General features: G+C 36.8%; 1 protein-coding gene across 1 annotated transcript in view; it reads left to right on the top strand.

The window, feature by feature from the left end:
- Positions 1–27,285, top strand: part of TET1 (tet methylcytosine dioxygenase 1) — a 177,393-nt gene extending 150,108 nt beyond the window's left edge. Inside the window, exons 8-11 of the mRNA XM_031956868.1 lie at positions 2,405–2,494; positions 4,120–4,257; positions 16,524–16,863; positions 22,828–27,285. Coding sequence (XP_031812728.1) covers positions 2,405–2,494; positions 4,120–4,257; positions 16,524–16,863; positions 22,828–23,948 — 1,689 coding nt within the window. The 3' untranslated portion in view covers positions 23,949–27,285. The remainder of the gene's footprint in view (positions 1–2,404; positions 2,495–4,119; positions 4,258–16,523; positions 16,864–22,827) is intronic.
- Positions 27,286–27,589: the final 304 nt, after the last annotated feature.

Here is a 27,589-nt window from a genome sequence, read left to right as displayed (position 1 = left end):
AATACTTTCCCATAAAAATAGCATCCCCTGTCACAGATTTATCTTCCTTTCAATTCCAACATTAAGCCAGTTGGCATAATGAAATGATTAACGTCCTCTCTCAGGGGCATGGGGGTTCTGAGAAGTAAAAATAAGTCACAAATCACCCAAGATGCAATTTATGCCAAAGAAACAATGCAAGTGAGTTATAGTTTGACTATGTTATTGGCCACAGAACTGGTACATTGTTTAATACTCTGCTGCCAGTCACCTAAGTCATTGTTTCTACTAATATTATAGTCTCCAAAGCAATAAAATTGAGGATCATCAAAAGGTAATACAGAGGTGGCAGATGGGAGCAGGATGGAACATATGACTAGTTAATAATTGTGCAAGAAAAGCAGTAAAAAAGATATCAACATATAGCAAAGAAAGTTAAGATGGACTGGTCACATAGCAAGAGCATAGCTGAGAGATGCTCTTCCTACATTGCTATCTCTGCAGTTGTCAAAAGAATACAACAAAAACTTATTGAACTGACTGTAAATGGCAAATTTAAAAGAATTGAACAGGAATTGCATGGGATGGGTTCCAGTCTCTACTGATAGGGGGATACCCATATTGATGAGATCATAGAATAAATGGAGTATTTAATTTCAGTTCAAGTGTTCAATAATCATTCATGCCAGCTATTGTTCTCAGTCCTATTGATACAAGAAGAAAAAGTCTATCCTCAGGGAGCTTCTGTTCTGGATGAAGCTATGATGTACAGATAAGTTTAAATAATAAGTCTAAAAAATAAATACAAATGATTAAAAGGGGAGAGTACACAAATAGTTGGGAATATTAGGAAGAGCTTTGTAGTGACAGTGGTAGCTGACCTCCTTTAAAGGATGTGTAAGAAAATGTATCTATCCTTTTAGTTGTCATAAAATTTTATTTACTCATCTATGTTAGACAGAGTATATGAAGTATTTTCATTTATTCACAGCCTAAATTGAAGCTTTTGCAAATTAAGGAAAACTTTTTTTAAAAAAAGCTTTAAAAGCCAACTTCTTGTCATGGAGTGAGACAAAGGAAGATCGCTTTCAATGAGGAGTTTTCCTGACTAAAATGAGGGGGGTGGCCAAGAATTCTCTAAAACCCCCAATTCTAAATCATATAACAAACTAAGCTGTACTTTGTCGATGTCTTTGGGATCATGAAGAAATCTGCTCAAAAGTTTTGAGCTCCTGCTTCAGTCCTTTGAGATTGGACAATTCATTTAACATTCACAAGCCTCCAAACCCTTATCTACAAGATGATGATAATAATCACATTACTACCACTCTAGAGTTAGTATGCGAAAAGTTCATTGGGAACCACAAAGCATCATATAAATATGAGTTGTAATTATCACCATTGCTGTTATTATTTCAAAGGAACAAAAGAAAACAATCCTGTGGTGTTCAAGCTTTTGACTTATCCCAAACTATCTGCGATTAGTAATAGAAAATAGCAAAAACAAAAACGACCCAGAAATGAAAAAGAGAAAGAGAGAGGAGAGGTTGCCCAATAGATAGATATGGATATAGATAAAGATATGTATATATAAAAGCAATATATGTTATTACACTAAACAAATTTGAGTCAGTGTCATTGTAAAAGTAAATCATGAGGGCTCACCATGCTTTCCAATCTAGCAGCCAATAGTGCTACTGTCAGAAAGTGAATACCAGATACCAGATAGTTGGATGTGATGGGCTTCCCTAGGGTAGCATTTATGTTTCAATACGTGAAAAGCTTGGCTTTACTGAAATCATGTCATGAAATGCTTTCAAGACCCAAAACAGAAGCTTTTATAGACTGGCTTCATGGCTTCTTTTTCGCAGCTATTCTCATGGTTTGTAATAAATTATTCAAGAATTCCTCCATATTTACTGTCATCTTCTCCTATTCTTATGCCTCTGAAAAAGTGGTTACACTGTAATACTAAATTAATACAAACTAACCGAGTGTTTTGTTTACAAGAATCTGCTTAGTCTGATGTTCTGCAGAGTTGAATTACTCTCAGTAAAGGTGTTATTTTTTCCAACACTATTGGAAGGAAGCTCGGGCTTCCAGTGAAGGTGACAAGACAGGGTTCTCTAGAGGGAAAATGGGGCATTTGGGCCCATGGTGACATGCGCACTGAGCATTTCTGAGGTTCCCTGAACCTGCAGGCCATTTTCATTTAATTAAGGCCCAAATAGAATCTGGTAGCTCAGTTTGAGTAAGACCCAGAATGATGGCTGCCAGTACAACAAATGCCCTCTTCTTAAACCATCTTTTCTTAGACTAAGTCAGGAGGATTGAATTTTTAGGGAGGAGAAGAATTACCTGCTATAAGATTTATTTGCTGTCTATCATTCATGAACCATTTTTACATCATCATGCTTTTACACAGGAAGAAAACCTTGAAAGTAATTTGCAGACTCTCGCTACAGATGTTGCTCCTGTGTATAAGAAACTTGCTCCAGATGCTTTCCAAAACCAGGTGGGTCTTCAAATGTATGCAGAGATAATTATGGGATGAGAATCTGCTCTTAATATACTTCAACTTCTTACATTTGAACAAAATTTTTACTGATATGTTTGAGTTAAGAAAAATTGACCAAATTGGATTTTTTTTTAATAGTTCTATTGGAACTCTAATGTTTTGCATACTTTAAAATTGCATATTGTTTAAATTTCAACTATTATAATTAATTCTGCAAATGTATTACTTTAAAGAAGAAAATATTTTTGCTTCATTAAAAATAATAATTTTATTTTTGATAAAGATCAATAAGTAAAAATAAAATTCTGTTCTGCCATTCTTTAAAAAAAAATTGTTCTGTTAGACCTGTTTTGAAGATCTCTGATGCTTTTGCCTTCTGGAATTGTGGGAATTGTTCCCTGCTCAATTCTAATGCCAGAGCAACATCAATCACTATCAGACTTTCCTAATTGAAATGAAATGAACTTAATTTAGAAATAATTTTTTTATCTGTGTTCATCAGGGCCATTTTGCATTTGATAATAGATTATCTTTTCTAACAACTCTGTTTTTGTATTTTCTACTATTTTTACAGGTCAGAGTAGAGAGGGTTAAGAAAACAATATTATAGAGAGAAGGAAAATTTAAATAAAATGAAAGACTATCAAAAAACAGCAAAGAATGAAAATGTCCAAATGCAAACAGAAAAACAATGAAGATAAAAGTAAGAAGCTTAAAGAGCATCATTAAAGAGGGGAAGCCTGGAAAGATGAAAGCAGGAAAAAAAAATAATCTTGCTAATGTATAGTCTTTTAAAAAATAGTCTAAGGGAACAAAAAATGGAAGCAGACTAAGGAAGAGCGAGGCAGATCCATATTTAGAAGGAAGGAAAAGGTGACGTTAAGGAAGACAGAAAATAAATAAAAAGCAAAGGAAACAGTAAGTTAAAAGCTTTTACTTCATGGTAAACATTATTGTCCTCTGGTTTTAAATGCATTGACTTTAAACCATTTTGCATCCCGGCTCATGAACCTTTCTGTTATGACAAGCACATTTTCCAAAGTATCCCCAAATTGTGAGGTTCCTTTGTGTGCTCTATTGTAATATTGCTCTCCTTGCCGTATCACAAAAATTAACCGATATTTACAGAAGATGATTTGAGCATCACAAGAACCCTGTGAGGCAGGTCCTAGAAATGCAATCAATTCAACAGAATAATAAATCAAAGCTCATAGCGCTGAAATCATTTGCTTATGACATGCTAGAGATGGCATCCAAGACACAATGCCTCTTGCTTCCAAGTCCAGCATTCTTACCACTACCCTGAGAGCTCCCAGAAGCACTTCTCTTCTGCTTTTAAGCATTCATCAGTTCAAACTCTCGCCTAAAACCTTACAGTTGATAGCTGTTGTCCCTCTCCCCATGAGTGTCTTCAGCTGCCCTTCTTATCCTTATAAGATCTCCCCCCCAAATGTTGCTAAACTACTTGCAATTATTGTTTCCAGTAGTACAGGTAGTAAATGTACATCACATATGTTTGTTTGTTTTATGTGAAAAAAGATAAGGCAACTCAGTATTATGCTTCCATGAATACTAGTTTCTTAACGTCACTCCTGGATCATTCTATTGACATTATTTTTCAGGTAGAAAATGAACACCTTGGCTCTGATTGTCGTCTTGGTCGCAAGGATGGACGTCCTTTCTCTGGGGTTACTGCCTGCATAGACTTCTGTGCCCATGCCCACAAAGACACACATAACATGAATAACGGAAGCACTGTGGTATGTCCAAAGCAAATGATCACTTTTTTAAAAAAATTTCCTTTTTCCATTCATTTTCTTTCCCATCCAACCCTTCTCCCCTCACCCATTAGAAAAAAAAAAAGAAGGAAAAAAAAAAGACTTTCAACAGATATACAGAAGCAGTGAAGCAGAATATCTTCTCACATTGACCATGTCCAAATTTGTCTATTTTATTCTCCATCCTGTGTTCATTCTCTCTTGGGAGATCATCATCGGTCTTCTGGAATCCTAGTTGTTACTGCATTGATTAGAATTCTTGAGTCTTTCAAAGCTGTTTGTCTTTACAGTGTTGTTGTTACTATATAAATTGTTCTCCTGGTTCTGCTCATTTCCTCTACATCAGTTCATACAAGTCTTTCAAGGTTTTTCTGAAAGTATTCCTTTTGCTATTTCTTATCCCACAATAAATAGCATTCTATGAATTTCACTGACCTTAATTTCTTTAGGCTTTCCCCAATTGATGGGCACTCCCCTAATTTTCAGTTCTTTGCTACCACAGAAAGAGCTGCTATAAATAACTTTGTACAGATGGCTCCCTGTCCTGTTCCTTTCATATCTTTGGCATATAGACCTAGTAGCGATAACTCAGTGTCAGAAATTATGCCCAGCATAAACTGATTTTGTAGGTGCATTTCCAAACTGCTTACCAAAATGCCTGGATCAGTTCATAACAAATTCTTTTCCCAAGTCTATTGCTAGTCATTTCTTATTTGTGTTGAAGTTTTGATCCATTTTTTAAGCACTAAGAAGTCATCAAAAACTGCTTGAACAATTTCATGTTAAAATTCACTTCAATAAATATTTATTAATTTTCTACTGTGTTTATTGTACTGTGTTCCGCATCAGAATTATAAAGACAAAAACACAAAGTAGTCTTGTCCTCAAGGAGCTCATATGACTTAAAGAAAAACATTAGCATGTACTTAGTAATGGCACAACACATTTCTTATTCTAGCAAGGAGGTATGTTGTGATTTTGTTGTTGTTGTTAAATTATACTATAAGAAAATTATCCATTTAAATTAGTCTTTGACCTTGAAAGGTATATCATAGTATGTTGAAACTGAAAAATCTTATTTTCTGAGGGTGGAGTGATACACAAATCTAGGACAGAAGCTCATTTTGCCTGTCTATATAGTTTCCTCTGGATTCACATTGAATTGAAATCCCTCTAAACTTGATCACCTTATGCAGTTCTTGCCCATATTTTCCCATGAATAACTCATGAAAAATCTACCTTCTTGGAAGCCTTGGTCTTGACTATTTGGTGTCAACAAAGTATTAATGGACCACTTGAGCTGTCTCTCTAGTTCTCATTTTTACCATATAATCCCATAGGCTTAAAAATCTTTTCTATCACTTCTAATGCAGTGTAGGTGTAATTACATGATCACTGGTGATGGTTATAGTCATTGTCATCATCCCTTACTATATTCTTGGGAACTTTTTTACCTACTTGGACTAGATCATCCTTTGGGGCCACTACTCAAATAAATATGCTTTCTTCCCTTGCCCAAAAGGTCAAATCCATAATGGCTGCCCTATGTCAACTTTTGGAAAGAAATTTATTTTTGGTGTTTACTTCTAGGAATTACTCATGAATTATGTTAATTATTAACATAAAGGGTGCTTTCTACCACGAAGTTCATTATAACCTGCTTTCAAAGCAAAATGTTAGTAAAGTGCTTGGATAGTGAATCTAATTGCACTACTTTGGCTGATATACCATGGCATTTCCTCTGTCTGGAAATCATTTAGAGGGAGGTTTTCCAGTAGTGTCCAAAATCTCAAACTTTGACTTTTTTTTTTCCTTTGAAAATCTCTTTAAAAATTTGAATGGCAAAATAATTGTGATTATCATAAAAAATGTTTTTGGTGTATATGACAATTCTTGGCTATTCAACATAGTTCACTGAATATTGGGCAGACCACAAATTTATGAATGTGGATGTTGGAATTAAAGATCCCATTGGCAAAGGCCAGGATAACACCAGGAATCATTTAGTTGAACTTGAATTAATACAGTCTGCTTTGTGCAGAACATTTTAAAGACACAGGAATAAAAACATGTAGAAGCTTGATGTCATTATGCATGAGCTCATGGGGGTCTGCATTTGTCCTTAATGGTAGATGAATATGTGTATGTGTACACATATGTATATATGTATACAGTTCTGAAAACAGACAAAAATGGAACACATTGATTCAAAAAAGGGAAAAAAAAAGTTAAGATAGATCCAGAAGAAGCCAGATGGAAAACTTAGTGAAAGTCAGTTTATGAAGAAACTTAATAAACTACCTGTTTTTTCTTTGCTTTTTGAAAACTTTTCCTGGAAGTGTATTTGTTTTATAAAGAAATAAGTGTGTTTGTTGTGGACATATGTTGGTTGTTATCGTTAGCCAATTTATTTGGAGTTGAATAGGAGGGGGGTTTTTTTTGGTTGTTTTTTTGTTTGTTATATTTGAAACCTTTTACTTTTTTATTCACAATCATTTCCCCCCTTCCTAGTTTTCCTCTTACCCCACTCCACCCTGCCCCGTAAGCCTTTTTTAAAAGAAAGAAAAGGGGAGAGAAGGGAACAGAAAAAAATAAACATTTATTAAGCACCTATTTTGTGGCAAATCCTCCTGACTCTATCCACTGTGCCATGTAGCTAGCTAAACAATGGGTTCTTTTTCTCCTCTCCTCTCAGTGGCCAAAATTGATCATTACAATTACACTGTATTCAGTTTTGTGCTATTCTTCTTTTCGTTGTGTTTGTGCATATTATTTTCTGTTTGTGCTTACTTCACCATGTCACTTCCTATTTTTCTTTTTATTCCTCAAATTTCTCATTTCATTCACACATCACAATTTATTTAGATAGTTCCCAATTAATAGGCAACCACTTTTTTCTTTGTTCTTTGCTACCACAACCAGGTTCTATTTGAATTCTTTTGCATTTGGGAGACTTTTATTTCTACTTCTTATGTTTTATAAAGAGCTGTTACAACTAAATAATGTTTTGAAAAGTTTTTGCAAAGCATTACATCTCTCTGTAAGCTAATTTTATGCTTGCCAAATGAGCCTTAATGTCAAATATGGTAGATAATCTTTAATTATTTACACACAGATGATTCACAGTATAGCTATGAACGAAGTCAGATCCAACAAGGCATCGGGCAACCTGGACCCAGAGTGGAGATCCAGCAGTCATGGCAGCAGTAACGCCCTGCTTTTAGTCACGTCACAGCCTGGGTAGGAGTGGTAATTGTTTCCAGTTGCCTGGTGGTTCTGTTTTCCAAGGCCACAGGCCCTGATCTTGCTGTGTTGCCACCAAAATTGATCCTCTCCCCTCCTTTAAAAAAAAAAAAACAGAAAGCCCAGCAACCACAACCTATTTCTCCTTTCAAACCTGACTAATTGTCAAGGGCTCTACCATCTCCCTAGCATTGTCCAAGTTCTTGGATCAAGAATTGGAATGGTCCTCAGATATGGTCTAGCTGTAGGATCTTAGTATTATAAAATAAGAATCCTCAAAGAATGACCCTTCATTTTATGTAGAGGGAAACTGAGGCTCAAAGAACTTAAGTGACTTTCTCCTGGTCTCACAGTTAATAAGCCTCAAAAGGAGAAGGACTTGAACCCAGGTCTTCAGGCTTTTTCCATTGTATCATGTATCCTCATTTTATAGAAAAAGAAATTGAGGTCCACAAGGGTCAAGTGATTTGAGGAGGTTACACAAGTGTCAAGAAGATTGAACTCAGTTCCTTACTCCAAATCCAGCATCCATAGGATCATATATAGAAAGACTCTTAAAAGTTTTTACAACTTTTCTCTTCCTCAATTCATACCCCAATGAGACACTTATGTCCTTTTAGCAATAGCTCTATACCTTTTGTATAAATCCATTTCATCTCCTTTATTTCTATCACCATTATTTTAAAACTATATCTTAACACCTACTTGGTCCCTTAACAAATCTTCCCATCCTAAGAGTGTTTGTCATAGTGAATACAAGCTGTATGCTAAAATAAGTATAATCTTTTGAGAGACCCTGCAAGGAAAACGTTGAGTGTTTTTGGAGCATCATGGAGGTTTGGAGGTTGCTGTCCAAACTGATGAATTCCATCAGGAATGTGTTTTATTTTCAGAGTTCCCTTGCCCAATCTTCTTCTCACATCTGTTTTCATTGATGACGGCCATGACATGATATTTGGCACAATTTGTCTTAATAGGCCATGAGGGAAATGAAAAGATTTAAAAGAGGGAATATATTTCTAAAATTGGTGCTTTTTGCCATTGAATACATTTATAGATGTGTCACCTGTTGAAATAGGAAAAATCTTCCATCAAACTGGCAAAATGGGAAGGCTTAAAAGAGGGAATATATTTCTAAAATTGGTGCTTTCCACCATTGAATACATTTATAGATGGGTTACCTTTTGAAATAGGAAAATTTTTCCATCAAACTGGCAAATGGGAAGATTTTGCAAGATTGCTTTAAATTCAACACTTCTGAACTTTGAGGTTTCAGGAAAAGTCACCATGATTCCTTGTGTTTTCTTACTTAGGGTCAGAAGAACTTTGGATTCTCAAACTCCAAAAATATTCTGAGATGCTCTGTAACGCAGTTTCAGAAGCCTCATCATGAAACATATTCATAAAACCCAGACCAGTACTATGTTGCTGCTCAATCCATTTTTACTTCTTTTGCTGAATTACTGGAAACTCATAAAAGTCTTGGATTATGTATGGAAATGTATGTAGTGCAGTAGATTTTTTTAATCTTGAGAACTTTTTAAAGACTTAAAAATTATCAAGACTTAAAAAGACCCCAAAGAGTTTTTCTTTATGTATATTATATCTAGCAGCATTTATCTTATTAGGAATTAAAATACCTTAATACTATTGTGAAAATAGCTTTAATCTCATGGGCCTTCTGGGTACTCCTAGGAGCCCCATACCACATGTTGAGAACTGCTCATCTAAGTCTATTCAGACAGACAATCTGTATATTCCTAAAGATTTCATAGAATCATGGAATTTTAGAAGTAAGCTCTCATTGGACATTTAATTGAAACTATACTTGAAAGGGGATCTTTTCTACAGAAATCCTGACAAGGGATCATCAGATTTTTGATTAAAATTCATATATTAGCAATGAAAGGGATTGACAACCTCCAGAGTCAGCCTCTTCAACTTTCCCTCTGATTTATTACTAACGTATTTATTTTTGGCCTTCTTTTTAAGTTTTGAGCTCCTAATTCTCTCTTACCCTTTCTCCACCCACTGACAAGACAAGCAAAAAATATATCAGTTATACATGTGAAATCATGCAAGACATATTTCCACATTAGCCATACAACAAAAAGAAAAGGAAAATTATACATTAATTTGCACTCAGAGTTCATTAGTGGAATTAGTTCGTTAGTTTATAATATGGAAACATGTTTAGAAAAATTGTACATGTTTATTAACCTATATTGGATTACTTGCCGTCTAGGGGAGAGGGGAAATGGGGAGAGAAACAGGGAGAAAAATTTGGAACACAAGATTTTGCAAGGGTGAATGTTGAAAATTATCTCTGCAAATATTTTGAAAAATAAAAAGCTATGATTATTATTAAAAAGGGCTGCTATAAACATTTTTGCACCTATGGGTCCTTTTCCCTCTTTTATGATCTCTTTGGGATACAGACTCAGTAATAAACACTGCTGGATCATCATTTGTCTCTTAAGGGTATAGTTCCAAATTATTCTCCACCAGTTCACTACTTCACCAATAGTTTATTTGTGTTTTTATGTTCTTTCATTCCCTCTAGCATTTATCATTCTCAGTATCTGAGTCTCTTTAATTTGCATTTCTCTAATAATGATTTAAAGCATTTTTTTCATATAACTATAGTTTTGATTTCTCCTTCTGAAAACTGCCTTTTCATATACTTTGACCATTTATTAATTGAGAAATGTCTTTTGTTTTTATAAATTTGACTCACTTCCCTATATGTTTGAGAAATAAAGCCTTTACATAGAAACTTGCTGTAAAAAATTTTGATATTACTTCCTTGTCTATGATACCTTTTAGCAAAATGTAGTTTCTCTGATTATCTCTTTTCAGTAGTTCTGCTTTTGATTTTTGATTTGTCTGAGATCATGATCACTACCTTTGCCTTTTTAAAAATTGCAGCTAAAGCATAATAGATTCTGCTCCAGTCCTTTATTTTAACTCTCTTTATGTGTTTCTTTTTCTAGTGTATCTCTTCTAAACAACAACATATTGTTGGATTCTGGTTTCTGATCCATTCTGCTGCTTCCATTTTATGAGTGAGCTCTTCCTATTGCCATTCACAGTTAAGACTAATTTGTATTTCCTTCCATCTTACTTTTTTGTTTGTCTTCTTTTTATCCTGTTCTTCCTCAAAAATCTGTTTTGCTTCTGTTCACCATCTCCCTTAATTCTGCCCTCTTTTTTAATATGACCAAGAGATCTCTTAGCCATTTCCTCTCCTTTTTCCTATTGGATAAGAAATATTTCTAGAGAAGCTGAATAAGTATATATGTTCTTCCTTCTTGGAACCAATTCTGATGAGAGTGAGATTCAAGCATTGCCCACTACTACCACCTTCCATTTCCCCCTCCACTAAAAAAGCTTTTCCTTGTGCCCCCTCTTTTATATGAGAAAATCTCTCCTTCCCTCCATTCTCCCAATCCATCTCTCTTACTCACCCCTTTATTTTTGTGAAAATCATTCCAACATAATTAACTCACATTCACACCTTTTATCTATGTAGACTCCTTCCTAACTCCCTTTAAACATGGAATGCCCATATTGGAATGGAAACAGTTTAAAATTATTTAGTTCCTTTTTTCATCTCTGCCTTTTTTATGCTTCTCTTGAGTTTTGTGTTTCAATGTCAAAATTTTCTACTCAACTCTGATCTTTTTTGCAGGGATGTTTGAAAGTTCTTTCTTTCATTAAATATCCATTTTTCCCCTGAAGGATTATACTCAATTTGGGGGGGGGGGTAAGTTATTCTTGGTTTTAAAAATAGCTCCTTTGTCTTCTGGAATATAAATATTCTAAGCCCTCCAGTCCTTTAATGTGGCTCTACAATATCTGAATGGTTTCTTTCTATGTACTTTACTTACAATATTTTTTTCTCCATGTGAGAGCTCTGGAATTTAACTATAATATTTTTGAGTAAAAACCTTGGAATCTCTAGGAGATAATATTAAATTCTTTCTGTTTCTGTTTTGCCCTCTTGATCTATAATATTGGGGTTGTTTTCCTTTATAATTTCTTGCAATGTGATCGTCTAGTGCTTTTTTTTATCACAGCTTTCGGGTAATTCAATAATTCTGAAATGATCTCTCCTCAAGCTGTTCTTCAGGTTGCTTTTCCTAAAAGATATTTCCTATTTTCTTCTTTTGACTTTCTTTGATTGCGTCTTGATTTTTCATGTTAGCCTCATGATATATCAGATTCCACTTGTTCAATTCTAATTTGTGAAGAATTATTTTTGTACCTCTTTTTTGACTTTTCAGGAGTTCTTCCATTAATTTCTGTACCTCTTTTACAGCAGACCAATTCTGTTTTTTATTTAAGTGTTATTTTTTTGTGTATCTCTTTTACCAAATTGTTAATTCTCTTTTCAGAATTTTCTTTTATCACTCTCATTTCTCTTCCCCAATTTTTCCCCTATCATTTTTATCTCTTTCTTTAACTCTTACAGGAATTTTTGTCAGTCCAGTTAGCATTTTTATTTGAGGCTTTGTTTGTAACTGTTTTCATATTGTTGAGTTTTTCTGAGATCATGTGTTGGTCTTCCCAGCCACCTTAGTAGTTTTTTATGGTCACGTACTTATTTTGTTGTTTGCTCATTTTCCTGGTCTGTTCTTGACTTTAAACTTTATGTTAAAATTGAGTCCTACTCAACTGGGGATGAATAGGCATTGTCCCAAGCTTCAGTCTTATTCCTATTTTCCGAGCTACCACTTGGGATCTGCAAGTTTTTAGTGCCAATTGCCTAAATTGTCTTGTGCTGGAAAAATATCTCACTGATTTTTGTTGATTCTGCCACTCTAAGGTTTGGTTTGAGCAGTTATTTTAGAGTTGTTTGAAGGATTGTTAGGAGAGTTCAGCTGCTTTGCTGCCTGCACTCTGCCATCTTGACTCTACCTCCAACTTTTGAATAATTAAATAGTTGTTCTCATCCAGTCTAAATTTGCTTCTTTGCCACTTGCCTTTGTGGATTCTGGTCCTGCTCTCTAGGGTCCAAGCAGCACAAACCTTTTTCACATGATAGCCCTTCACATACTTGAAGATAGCTCCCCTGGGCGCCGCCTTCTCCAGGTTGATCATTTCTAGGACCCACACCTGGGTCTGTAGTGTTTCACCATTCAAGTTGCTCCCTTCTGGATACTCTTCAGGCTCCTCGGTTTTCAAACCAAAATATGCTAAAAGCTAAAGTCAACCTTCCAGGTGTGTCTGACCAGAGCACAGAGCAGCAGTGTAATCATTTTCTTCTTCTTAGAGGCTTCTTGTAACATTGCCCTTTCCTGACTGCTGATCACCTCTTAGGAGCATTGAATTTCTGATTCCAAGGCTAATCAACTTGTAACAGAACCTGTGCTTCAGCAAAGGTTGGGCTGTTGCTACACACACTTCCCACAGCCATCACCTCATTGTGTGTTCCTCTAATGACAGAACCCAGCCAGCCTCTGGTTTAGGAAAGTGGTGTCCTCCCCTGAAGATATAGAGCAGTGGGTCCTCAAACTTTTTAAATAGGGGACCAGTTCACTGTCCCTCAGACTGTTGGAAGTCTGGACTACAGTAAAAACAAAAACTATGTTTTGTGGGCCTTTAAATAAAGAAACTTCATAGCCCTGGGTGAGGGGGATAAACATCCTCAGCTGCTGCATCTGGCCCGCAGGCCATAGTTTGAGGACCCCTGATACAGAGAATAGCTCCTTCTCATTTGGTCTCTTAAGAAAGCTAAGTCTCAGTTGATCAATGGAATAGGTTAGGTTCAAAGGACAAAACAGCCAATAACCTTAATTATCTAGTGTTTGACAAACCCAAAGACCCCAGTTTTGGGGATAAGAATGCATTATTTGACAAAAATCGCTGGGAAAATTGGAAATTAGTATGGCAGAAACTAGGCATTGACCCACACTTAACACCGTACACCAAGATAAGGTCAAAATGGGTTCATGATCTAGGCATAGAGAATGAGATCATAAATAAATTGGAAGAACATAGGATAGTTTACTTCTCAGACCTGTGGAAGAGGAAGGAATTTATGACCAAAGAAGAACTAGAGATCACTATTGACTACAAAATTGAAAATTTTGATTATATCAAATTGAAAAGTTTTTGTACAAACAAAACTAGTGCAGGCAAGATTAGAAGGGAAACAATAAACTGGGAAAACATTTTTACAGTCAAAGGTTCTGATAAAGGCCTCATTTCCAAAATATATAGAGAAGTGACTCTAATTTATAAGAAATCAAGTCATTCTCCAATTGATAAATGGTCAAAGGATATGAACAGACAATTTTCAGATGATGAAATTAAAACTATTATTACTCATATGAAAGAGTGTTCCAAATCACTATTGATCAGAGAAATGCAAATTAAGATAACTCTGAGATACCACTATACACCTGTCAGATTGGCCAGAATGGCAGGGAAAGATAATGCGGAATGTTGGAGGGGATGTGGGAAAACAGGGACACTGATACATTGTTGGTGGAATTGTGAATACATCCAGCCATTCTGGAGAGCAGTTTGGAACTATGCCCAAAAAGTTATCAAACTGTGCATCCCCTTTGATCCAGCAGTGTCTCTACTGGGCTTATATCCCAGAGAGATACTAAAAAAGGGAAAGGGCCTGTATGTACCAAAATGTTTGTGGCAGCCCTGTTTGTAGTGGCCAGAAGCTGGAAAATGAATGGAAGCCCATCAATTGGAGAATGGTTGAGTAAATTGTGGAATATGAAGGTTATGGAATATTATTGTTCTGTAAGAAATAACCAGAAGGATGATTTCAGAAAGGCCTGGAGAGACTTACATGAACTGATGCTGAGCGAAATGAGCAGAACCAGGAAATCATTCTATACCTCAAAAGCGATACTGTATGAGGATGTATTCTGATGGAAGTAGATTTCTTCAACAAAAACAAGATCTAACTTAGTTTCAATTGATCAAGGATGGACAGAAGCAGCTACACCCAAAGAAAGAACACTAGGAAATGAATGTAAACTGCTTGCATTTTTGTTCTTCTTCCCAGGTTATTTATACCTTCTAAATCCAATTCTCCTTGAGCAACAAGAAAACTGTTCGGTTCTGCACACATATATTGTATCCAAGATCTACTGTAATCTATTTAACATGTATAGGACTGCTTGCCATCTGGGGGAGAGGGTGAAGGGAGGGAGGGGAAAAATTGGAACAGAAGTGAGTGCAAGGGATAATGTTGTAAAAAATTACCCTGGCATGGGTTCTGTCAATAAAAAGTTATTTAATTTTAAATAAATAAATAGATAGATAGATAGATAAAAGAAACCTAGTCTCAATCTCTCTGATGAAGACAAAAGGCAAAAAAATTCCCTTTACTGTTCTCAGCATTTATCTATAAGTCTTCAGTGAGACAAATTGGCTGATCCTAAGGGGAGCATGGGAGATTATGAGACATTTTTACGATGAGTTAACTGTTACAGCTCTTTGTCTGGACTTTCATTACCTTTGTGGGGTAACAACCCCTTCCAGTTGCAGTTGCACGACCAGTGTGTAATTCAAACTCTTCCAAAACTGTCCAGGAACACCAAGAGATTAGCTTGTCTGTGGTCACAGAGGTGAAATTAGAACTCTAGTCCTCCTCTTTCCCTCACTGGCCTTCTGTCTCTAAGTTGAGCTTCCTCTTGAGGAAAATACTCTTTCAAAAACATGAGCAAGTCCCAGTAGGAATGGGGCAGAGAATAAGGTCAAGAAGCCACTGGAGATGGGTATTTCAAGCCTCCATTTTGAAATGGTTCCAGATTGGAAAGCAATTATTGGCCTAGAGCCAGGAGAGGCGAGAGGGCCTGTCAGGCCTCCAAGTTTGGGGGAAAGGCATTTAGTGAGGCCTGGAGTGGAGTCAGGAAGGGAAGCAGAGGTTTCATGTGGAGAGTTGGAACCCAGATTACTTGATTGATGCTGATTTTATATTTACTTTGAAATTAATGTTTTAGCTAAAAGTGTTCATTTGGCCTGAACATTAAAGAAGGAAAATCTGTGGATGTGTCAGCTCTGCCAGAAAATTAAGCCCAAGACCATCTCTTCTGTATTCTAGTCAGCCTCTGGTATCACAGGGTAACCAGCAGGCTTCCTCTGCTTTACCGCCAAACATGGTCATTTAAGGATTCCTTGGCAGTTTTAGCCCTGTCTCTTCCCATTAATGTTAGCTGAAGCTGGTATCTGAAAGGACCACTTGGGTTAAATAAAATGCATTCTCTTTTAACTCAGTGTCTGAGAAACCTCCATTTTTACCCTTGTTCCTCTGTGAACATTGGAAGCAAAGTCATGGCAAAAAGTTCCAGTCCTCCTTTAATATTAGTGACTCCTTCTGAGATTATCCTGGATTTGTCTGGCATGTATCTGTTTGTGTATAGCTATTTGCACAAGATTACCCTATACTCCCTCCTCCCCCTACTCTTATTAGACTATGGGCTCTTCAAAAGAAACCCAGTGGTGTTTTTGTTTTGTTATTTTTTTAATTTGTCTTTCTTTATATTCCAGTAACACGTATTGTCTGTTGATGATTGTTTCCATGTTTTTCACCTTGCTAGATTGTGAGTTTTTGAGGACAAGGATTGTGTTTTGCTTTTTTTTTATTCCCAGCATTTAGTGTAGTTCCTTGCATGTTGAGCAGTATGGTACTTTTTTTTCTTTTTTGCCTGACGCAATTGGGTTTAAGTGACTTGCCCAGGGTCACACAGCCAGGAAGTGTTAAGTGTCTGAGGCCAGATTTGAACTCAGGTCCTCCTGACTTTAGAGCTGGTGCTCTAATCTCTGTGCCACCCAGATGCCCCTCAGTATTGTACTTCAATAGAAATCAGTGTTTGGAAACAGGGAAATGTGCTAAAAGTATCCCTGGTATTCCAAGTTGACTTGTAGTGTGAGGATCTGAAGAATGATTCAGAGCCCCTAAGGCAAAATGGAGGTCCTCCAGGTACCTCGGAAGCTCTTGGCTTTGACAGCTCTCTCTGTGATTCTCTCTGCAGGTCTGTACTCTGACAAAAGAAGATAATCGATCAGTGGGTGTGATTCCCAAAGATGAGCAACTCCACGTGCTACCACTTTATAAAATTTCCCAAACAGATGAATTTGGTACAAGAGAAGGATTAGAAGCCAAGATTAAAACAGGAGCCATCCAGGTGCTCACCGCCTTCCCCAGAGAAGTGAGGATGTTAGCCGAGCCAGTGAGAGCCACAAAGAAGAAGAAGGTGGATGTCCGGAGGGCGCCAGCTGAAAAGCCCGGGCAGGTGCCAAAGAAACATCCACCTCTGGTAAAGTTCAAAAATGAGTCTCCTGAAATGCACCCCAAGGCATCCCAACTTTTAGGTAAGTAACATGGAACTGACCTGGTCTGTGCCCCAGTACCTGAAAGGTGGAGACAGGATGGACTGTGTGTACACAGCAAGTGCTTAATCAGTGTGTACACTATAGAAGTCAAGCCACTAGTATAAGAATTGAGGCAAAGTTCTGCACCTGATTTTCTTCCCCTCCCTCCTCTAAAAAATGCCATCTTCCTTTGCCGGCTGGAGAAAATGATCAAACATTTCTCTCGTGCAGCCTGATAATTGTGGAAATATATATAGAAGAATTGCACATGTTGGACATATACTGGATTCCTTGCCATCTAGGGGAAGAGTGGGAGAAAGGGAGGGAGGGAGAAAAAATTGGGGACACAAGGTTTTGCTAGGGTAAGTGTTTAAAACTATCTTTGCATGTATTTTGAAAATAAAAAGCTTTTTAAAAGAAAGAGAGGAAATGATCAAACAGACCCTGGTTTTCTCAGGCACAACCAGAAGAGTCAGTATAATCATGGATCTGACACTCTCTGGCCCTCAGTTTCTTCAGCCAAAAAATGAGCACAACAATATCGGAACTGTCTGCCTCAGGGGGCTGCTGTGAGGAAATCGCTTTGTAAATCTTTATAACACTTTCAATGATGAATCGTTATTAATTACTGTAGTATTATGTGGATCATTACTGAAGAATACCAGATAGCAATTGTATCTAATGCTTTAAAGTTTGCAAAGCACTGTGCAGGCACTCTCTCATTTGAGTATCCAACTACTCTGCTAGGAGCTATTTCATGAATGAGGAAACCTTAATCTCATAAAAGCCTATGTTCACTCTAGCTGGAAGAGGAAGTCGTCTCTAACAAGGCTTATGGTAGGAGCTCTCCACAGTTCTTTTATGCTTAATCACTTTGAAACGGTAGGGGAAAAAGAGATCTGGTTACTCCCTGAGCTCTCCCTGCCTCTCTCCATCCAGGGGATCTCAGGAGCAAGGGGAAGGAATACAAAATTGATGTGATCTAGCTTGAGGAAGAAGTTTCTGTTGACCTCTGGTCTTCAACTGTGACCCACCCGATCCTATAATTGTATTCAAAGTATTTCTCTTTCTCTTGACACCAATCTTTTTTTCCTCAATATTATTTTATTTTTCCAAATACACATAGTTTCCAACATTCATTTTTGTAAGATTTTGTGCTTCAAATTTCTTCTCCCTCCCTCCCTTCCTTTCCCCTCCCCAAGAAAGCAATCTGATATGGGTTATGCATGTGTAATCATTTCAAACATTTCTATATTAGTCTTGATATCACTTTTAACGATCTCCCAGTCACTGATTACTTAGCTGAAGGCGAGGGGGATTTTCCCCTTGTTACAAAGGAACAGGCAGATCACACTGGACTTGTAGGAGCTGCTGGCCGGCACTGGGCATTGACTCTGGCCATGGAAGGACACAAAAGCAGTTTGCCTTTGCCTTTTAGGGTGTGCAGGTATCAGCTTGTCCCTCTTCAGTGTTTTTCACTGAATTCAGCCCAAAGCTTTTCCCTTGAAAATTGACATTCTGCTTAAATAGCCTTTGTTTTTCCACTCCTATCATTTCATTATTTTTTCACACCAGGACTTTCATTTCTTTCTTTGGGTGGTATATCACATTAATAGTAATTCTCTTTACTCACTACATTGAACATTTATTAACTACCATATCTAAATTAATTGTCATATACGAAGTACCAGGAGACATTAAGATATATACAAACCAGTTCTATTCTCTTCCTGGCAGAGCTCAAGGTCAGGCACAGGAAATAGGACAGGTGTCCATGACTGTAATCACATGCAATGATTCTGGCAAAGGAAACCCAGTCTCTGGGAGACTGAAGAAGGGACAGCTCACCTTTTCCAAGGAGGCTCAGGAAAAGCAGCATCAGAGGCCACTGAAAACTTAGGAAAATGCAGATCTGGTCTCCATTGTGGTAGCATAGCAGCTGCTCACCTGTGAGGAACTTGAGATGAAGGCAACTCTTCTCTGGTCAATCATTTCATGACTTTTTTTTTTTTTTTGGCTTCCTCCCCCCTTCTTAATGGTGGCTAAGGCCTCAGCTTTTCCCTGGGCAACATAGACATCTCACAGGCTCCTGAAGATGATTGGCCCCTTATATTCTATTTTCATATCCACCTGAAGACTTTTCCGCCAATAGAGAGATCAGTTTGATCTTGTATCTGAGCCTCCACTTTCTGCTTTCCTTCAGGTTGTGGATCTGGGCACTTAGTAAAAAAGAAACCTCAGCAGTTTGTTATTGGTCAGGTCAATTTTACTGGTAGTTTTTCCCATATTAAGCCAACTCTGAGACCTCACTAGTAAAGATCTCTGTCCCTTTACTTCTGTCTTATTCTATCTTTCTAGTAAGTAAAAAAATTTTGAGTGCTGTTTATATGCCTTTTCACTTTATGTTCCATTTAGTTTTTTTTATTGTTTTTGTCAATTTTCTCTCATTCTCTCTCACTCTCGCTCTCTCTGTCTTTCTGGGAAGCAGATTGAACTTTTCTATGTAAAAAGAAAACAGTCTTGTAATTTATCCTGTATCATTTGCATCATACTTTTGTCAGGTCTCAAAGCAAGAATCTGTGGGTCAGTAGACAGAAGAAAAGTGCCTGGCATTGTGCTTTACAAATACCTCAAATGATCCTCACTACAGTTTTAGGAAATGGACTTGATTATTAGTTCCCTTTTACAGTTGAGGAAACTGAAGCAGGCAGAGGTTAAGTGCTCACCCAGGTTTACACAACTAATAAGTGTCTAAGAACAGATTCTAACTCGGCTCTTCCTAATTACAGGCCTAGCCATCCCTCTACTATGCCACCTATTGCTCAGTTGTCTCTGATTTGTTAGCACACCAACACTGAATGTGGGGTTTTCTTGGCAAAGATTGTAGAGTGGTCTGTCATTTCCTTACAACAGATCCTTTCATCGGGCAGTCAGAAGTTCAATGAGTTGCCCAGGATCACACAGCAAGGATATATCTAAGGCTGAATCTGTACTTAGGTTTTCCTGACTTTAAATCCTGTGTTCTATCCATTGAGCCACCCACCGCCTCACTGTGCCACCTAGTAGTGTCTAAATCTAAAGAGAAAAAAGTCCTTTAATGACTCGATAGGGAGAGAGCTAAAGAAACTTGATTTGTGTCATCAAGAGCTGCACTAGACTGATCATAGTTTTGTTATCTTCCTATATGTAGTAAAAATCAGAGTGATTTTATGAGATTCTAAGTTGCTACTTCAGAGGTCCATGAATTCATCCACCTGGATACTACCTTCATTATTATAAGTTATTTAACTTTCTCTGTCTCCATTTTCTCCTCTGTAAAATGGGGATAACAATAACATTCACCATCCAGAGTTGTTGAGGATTAAATGAGATAATGTAGGCAAAGCACTTGCAAAACCTGAAATACTCTGTAAGTGTAACTCTCACTGTTATTATTATTATTATTAAAATCGTAGCTCTTTCATATCTTGGTAAAATCTTTATGGATTGCAATGCCCTAAAAAGTCTATTACTTGATGACCCTCTTTCCTATTGAATAGATCTTTTCAACAGTGGCTAAGCTAGTCTTTATCCTTAGGACTATTTCTATAACATATAATAATAATCTCATTTATATGGTACTCCAAAATGGTCCACAAAATGCTTTACATATGTTATCCCATTTGATCCTCAGAAAAAAACCTAAGAAGTCACCGCTGGTGTTACCCATATTTCACAAATGAGGAAACTGAGGCAGGGAGCATTTAAGTGATTTGCTCAAAGTCACACAGTGAGGAAGTTTCTGAGGGCAAATTTGAACTCAAATCTTCCTGACTTTAAATCCAACACTCTACACACTGCCCAGTTTGTGCTTCACAGCACATGAATCCAGGATTTTCTCTGCCATGTCTGAAGAATACATTAATCATGATTTTGTTATTAGAAATTAAAGATCCTCCAATTCCAGGGTCAGTCCTCTGATTAGCATACCATGCTGCTTCTTGTTCCCATCATGTGCTATTTTCAGTGATATAAAGGGAATTATTTTCCTAAGACAGAACAGATAGTGAACAAATCTTAAAACCAGGAAGCCCTCAAACATGATCCATTTGAAACACACAGGTTATATGCTTTCTGAGCACTCTAAACTGCCCCAGGACTGTGAATGATAACTAAAGTAATGACTTGCATTAATGGTGGAAGTTCCTTCATTATACATCAAGGAAATCTTGTGTCCTGTCCCTGTCCCCAATGGCAACAAAATGTGAAATGTATTTTTAAAAGATTTGTCCAATGAGGTTTTTAAAAATTAGCTTTGGAGCTTAAAAGGAAGGAAATTGATTTAAGTGGAACATTTTATTCCTCTGACAATACTGTATAAATTAGCTACTGTCATTCTGATATGGAATAATGGTGAAATCGCTATAAATATCTGCCCTGAGGAGGAGAGAACTCAATTCTAAACCTTTGTCTCTCCTGGCCTTTGCTGAGACTTTCTATTTGCCTTTACAACTTCTCCACAAAGTAGGTTGTTTGCTTTTTTAAAAATGAATGAATGGAAAAGAAGCTTTAAATGGGTTGTTGAACTTTTGTGTAATTTTCTATATGAAATTATTATTGCGGTTATTATTTTCTCCTAGTGAATAAAGGGTTTCAAAGGAGGCATTTTTAGTTATCATAAATTTAGAATATTTTTTTTCAATAAAATCATTATTTATTGCCAATTTTCTCATTTTACTTAAATATGTTCCACCATCCCTTTCTCTAGAACACAGCTTTCCTCTAACAGGAATGAATTACTTTGTCTATGTGAACATTCACATCCTTTGGAGTTTAGGCTCACAATTCTTCTGTTAGATTCTGTTTTTTTAAAATAGAACCATTGAACTGGCAGGAACCTTAGAAATCAGTTAATCCATGTGCCTTCCCCCCCATGCTTACCTTCCTTTACATACGAGCACTTTGGTTTACTAATGCGAAATAGGGACCTAGAGGGGCAAATGATTGGCTATGGTACTGAATTAGTTTTTAAGAAACATTTCCAATTGGGTTTCCTCTATAATCTTTACAAAGATGAGGACACTTCTTAGTCTGTGCTACATCAAGGTAATTCTAGGTCTTTTATGCATTTACCAAAACCAAGCTGTGAGATGGGAATGGCACTTTGATACGTTTTTCTGTATTGCAAATTTGCACAATGGTATGAACAATATGACAGTCATGACATAGTGGATACGTGGCCAGCCTCAGAGCCAGTGAGGCTTGGATTCAAATCCTGCCTTTGACTCCTTGTAATTTTGTGAGCCTCTTACATTTATTAATGTTTTAATGCCTTCATTCCTTTCCCCACCCCCTACTTCATTGAAGACATCACAGATCCTCAAAACAGGGATGTATTTAGGAAGAAGTCAGCAAATGTTAGACAACAACATGACAGGAAAGACCCCTGGGCTTGAACCTGATCTGTTCCTTCCTACTTTTATGGCTACAAAAGGACTTTGGGTGTGAGCCTCCGCTAGCTACCAATTGTAAAAGGTGGTGTAGTTTTCAGATTATAATAGATTGTAAAAGATCTTTTGTTATCTCATCATTTAAATGGTTCCTTATACACATACACATATATATAAGCAATTAGGGTTAAGTGATTTGCCCAGGATCCCACAGCAACTAAACATCTGAGGCTGGATTTGACAAGTTTTTTAAGAAAAAGAGAAAAAATAATTCAGAGATCTGGTCCTTAAATTTGAATCATAGTATGAATTATCAGACTTTTACAAACTAGATGATTTTTAAGATCCTTTCTAAGTCTAAATATTGTGACCTTAAACTTTATAGTACATAATTTCAAAAACCATATGCCAGATTATATAAGAATAGCATATGTCATGAGGAATATTTACTTAGTGGATACTGTGTATAAAAGCAGTTTGTGTTCATTTTTGATATGATTTTTCTCCCTCTTTGTGATTTCTTTTTTGTGTGTAGGTAACAAAACTGAAACATTGCAACCTGATGTAAAGAATGAACTTTCAGACTCACATTTTAACCTCCATAGTGTGGCCAACACTACAAACTACTCTTGGATCAAGTCCATTCATCACCCATTGAAAGGGACGAACTTACCTCTGAACTCTTCCCTGACTCCTCTGTCTGGCTTGGCAGCAACTTCATTTCAGAATGACTCTGAAATTTCCTACGGGTTTTCAGATCAGGGTAGTGTTCCACCCTGGACAGTGGTTTCTACAAAATACAGTGGTGCTAATGCAGGAACTGAGGAATGCCCTGGACTTCTACTGAATGCTGAGCCAGCATCCTTTTCTGGCGTGGCTTCCACCGTGACAAACCCCCAGCTTCATGCTGACTTTTCTCCTGGCCCAGTTGAGCATCTGATTTCCGACCCAACAAAATTTCAACCTCCATCGCTACTGCCACCTGTTACTCAGATAGCTGGTCCCGGCGATTCCACCCCAGGGAAATCGGACAGTGATGAGCACATGACAGGTCCGAGGGAAGCTGCTGCTTTGGCTTCCTCCCTGGTTTATCCCAGAAGACAGGAGCCTGAGCCGGCTGCTCATTTCCCAACCGTCACCGAGCAGGTACCGAGTGACGAGCTGACCGAGTCGGCCGACAGTGAAGAGAAGTCGGAAGAGATGTGGTCAGACAGCGAACACAACTTCTTGGATGACAATATTGGTGGCGTGGCAGTGGCCCCTTCCCATGGCTCGGTGCTAATCGAATGTGCCCGGCGAGAGCTTCACGCCACGACGCCCATCCGCAAGCCAAACCGCAACCATCCCACGCGCATCTCCCTTGTCTTCTATCAGCACAAGAATCTCAATGAACCGAGGCACGGGTGGGCGGTGTGGGAGGCAAAGATGGCTGAAAGAGCCCGAGAGAAAGAGAGAGAGGCTGAGAAGCTCGCTACTGAAAATGCCATGAACCAGAAAACAAAACAGCCTCCAGAGAGTCCTGAGATTTTCTGCGAGCAAAACGAACTGAACCAAATTCCTTCCCGGAAAGCATTAACGGTAACCCATGACAATGTCATTACAGTGTCTTCTTATGCCCTCACTCAAGTTGCAGGGCCCTACAATCACTGGGTCTGAAGGCTTTGCAAACACAGAATCTTGTCCCATTGCAATGTTCTGTTACTTCAAGGTGCTGTTGAAAAAAAAAAGTCAAGTTGTCGGTTTTCTCTTTGTTCATCTCAACCATTTTAAGGCTGAGGTTAAAAAAAAAATGGGGGGGGAGAGTGGTTTCTTAAATGTGACTTTATATTTTGACCATTGGTGGCGTGGTGCTCAAGCACATTTTAAACAACAAAAAAAAAGAAATTTTCTAGTTTTTAATAGATTGCTTAAGAGAAGTTTTGGTTAGTTTATTAACCTTGATAGAAAGATTCAGTTTATGATCTTTAGGAATTTATACTTTGGTGCTTTCAATCGAGTCTGTTTACTATGAAAGAAAATCATTTTTAGAGGATTTTAACAGATTCTTTCCTATTTTAAGAGGTAAAAATCAAGTTTTACAGTATTAGCTCTCCATAGCTCTTGGTGCTTAACCACATTGAAACAGTGAAAGATAAGCTGATATTACTTCATGGTGCCATTGTTCCAGCAACTTCCAATCATTGCTCTAAAAATGAAAATCCATTTATATCTTCTTCACAATGAACCAATGAAATTCCCTCTCTCTGGAAAGAGTTCTCGTATAATATAGAACGACCCAGTTGTTATTCTTAGTGATGGTTGGAGGCTGTTTGTAAACTGTAAATATATATACATATATATATATATATATATATTATATATTTTAAAAGCACTTTCTATTTTTAAAATTAACTTGAAATAGTATAGTATAAGAATCATATTGTCAATTGTTTGTGCATATTCTACAAAAGAAATCATTTTATTCTTGCTGTGTAGAGTTCCATATTGCTACAACTGAAATATGTATACTAATAATGTATGTGGTTTGTGGTGTTTCTTTTTTATTTGTTTGACCTTTTTTTCATTAAAGATATCAGATGCATATAAATCAGTAAGCAATGCAGAAAATGGTTGTCTACAAAATTCAAGTTAGGAAATATATTGCCAATGTATGTCTGTATCATTATTGGGAGTTAAAATGACATACTGAGAGCTTTATAAAGCTAAGGTCTCTGATTTTTTTTTTTTTGAGCAGTCTTGCAATTAATAATCTAACCAAGCTCTCATGCATTCTCATCAGTGAAGAATTTTTCAGAATGTAGACAAGTGACATAGATTCTTATCACATCAATCATTGAAATTTGTGGGGTTCAAAGCCACCAAATCCTCCTAATGTCTAGAAGGTATGGGTGGGAAACTAAATTAAAAAGTAAATGACCTCTAAACTTGCCTTGTTTATTCTGAAAAATTTTACTGATATAGGAGGAAATGTTGATATGAAAAAAGAAAACATCTCTCTTTTTTTATCCCAAATATAAAATTATCAAATAAGGTCCTACAGAAATGGTCAGTATTCAGGAAAAATGTGAATTCAGTTCAAATGGATCATTTTCTCCCTTCATGAGCAACTTCTGTGAATATTTTAAAATATAAATTTATATTTTGTTGGAAAGTTTATTTTAATTTTGAATCACTTGCTCCCAAATTTTGAAAACCTGTATTTCACCAAATAAATATAGTTATTTCTGTTCTAAAAAAAATAGGAAAAGTAGACACTCCATTTACTAAATATTATAGAATCCCATCTTCCTTTTCTTTTCCTTTTTACATTTATTTATTGAAAGAAGTTATAGCCAAACAGTAAGGTTATCTAAACTAAACCTTTTGTCCATGAAGAATTATACTAATGCTGTATGTATTTGACTGTGTTATAATGTAGAGGTGCTATAACAAAATTATGTCGAGGTTACTTGCTAGTATCTAAACCTAATGGTGCTTTTTCCTTGGAAATGCCATAGGAATCTACTACAACCATTAATACTGACAGTTTGGGTGCAGACAATACATGAACTTTTTAATTAAAAAAAAAATTGTTTTCCCTACATACCCTTCATTGGAGTTTCAGTCTCTCTCTTTGAACACTTTGTAACTTATTGTCTTAAGCAAGTAAGCAAGATTGGCAAATACCCTGTGGAGCAAGATGTTGTGCCCAGCTTTTGATCGGTTTAAGTAAAGTAATATGAAGAAATTATGAATAACAAAAACAAATCAAAATGCTGGACCACCATCTTGGACCAGAAGTTTTCTGCTTCTTGAACGTATTAATGAAAATAGATTGAATTGTTTTAGTCTTTGGTGTGCCTTAGATCTCCATTTTAAGACGTGTATATTTTTGTGAGCCTGAAGTTTTGTAAATGATGACTGTATAAGTGGTGAATTGTAAATTGCCCTGGCTGCTTCAAGGTATTTGTGAGTATTGGTTGATCAGGAATACATACTTCTCAGTTTAGTACAATGGCCTATTACTGATTAGAAATGGCAGCTTGAACCAAGTAGTTTTAGAAAGTAGCTAGTTCCTCAACGGTTAACCCTATCTTTACGTTATTAAAATGATGAAGGCAGAGCTGTCGTCCCCATCAGCCCCCAAAGAGCAACGTTTCTGATCCAATATTTAACAGGGGTTCCAGTACATTTAATCATTTTAAATTCTGAGCCTTAGCTTCTATAGTAGCCTTGATTCAAGTTATTTCCTAGTCAAGCAAATTTATTAGGAAAAAATTGTTGAGCTGTCTTTTATTGGGAGTATGAGGACAGCAGCATAAACAAACGCAGGAAATATTACAAAGGGATTTGTCATTTTGGAATTTTCTCTAAAATTTTTACTCAAGGCCTCCTAGTTCATGATATAGTATGATTAAAAGTATTTAAATAATCTCCAGGATGTGGGGGGAAGAATAAGGCAAAGTAGAGTTTTCCCAGCTCATCAGTCATTTAGAACTCTTCTGTCAGCTTGAGTACATGGTGAAGTACAGATCTGTCTCTTCACAATCCATCTTATCCAGAACATGGAGGTCAGAGCATTTTTAGTTCCCCTTAGTAGGAAATGGCCTTTCTTTTATGTTCTCTGCATCCTTGAAACCTGACAAATATAAGGACTCTTACATCATCCTAGTCACTCGTGTCCTGAAATTTTTAATAAAGACAAAAGGAGTTGGGTCCCTCAGTATTCAGATTTTTGAAACCTGGTCAAATTAGAAAAACATAAAACTTGAACCAAGTTATTTCCCAGACAATTTGAAATTCATTTCCTTTTGTTATGCCAGGTTATCATAGTTACTGTTGACCCCTTTAAATTTTTCTCATTTTAGTCTCTTCCATTGCCAGCAATTTTTAAAGCTCATGTTCACTTAATGAATAGTAGACCACATCATATGTGTCTCTTGGAATTTTCATTGTGCCATTTCAGAATATTACTGTGTATAAAACCTAAAAATAAATCTGGCTTCAATTAAAAGGTGACTCAAAAGATTATTCTATATGATTTGCTTAAATATTAACTCCTTTATACTGAAATCCCTTCTCTTTATAATCATTACCTGAATTTTTGTATATGATATAAACCCTGGGGTAGTTACACATTATTGTCATGGTTAATCTATAGTCCCGAGGGTTTAACCTCATCATTTATAGCAAGTTACAAGTTTCCTCTCTGATCTCTTAGCAGAGGTAGCAGCTCCCTGCCCACCATGGCCAGCAGCTAACTTTTTGGCACCATTGCTGTTACTTCTTTCATCAAACAGGACCGGTGTAACCCAAGA

The sequence above is a fragment of the Sarcophilus harrisii genome, chromosome 2 (assembly GCF_902635505.1).
Source record: "Sarcophilus harrisii chromosome 2, mSarHar1.11, whole genome shotgun sequence".
Taxonomy (NCBI): domain Eukaryota; kingdom Metazoa; phylum Chordata; class Mammalia; order Dasyuromorphia; family Dasyuridae; genus Sarcophilus; species Sarcophilus harrisii.
This window is presented reverse-complemented; position numbering and strand designations above follow the sequence as displayed.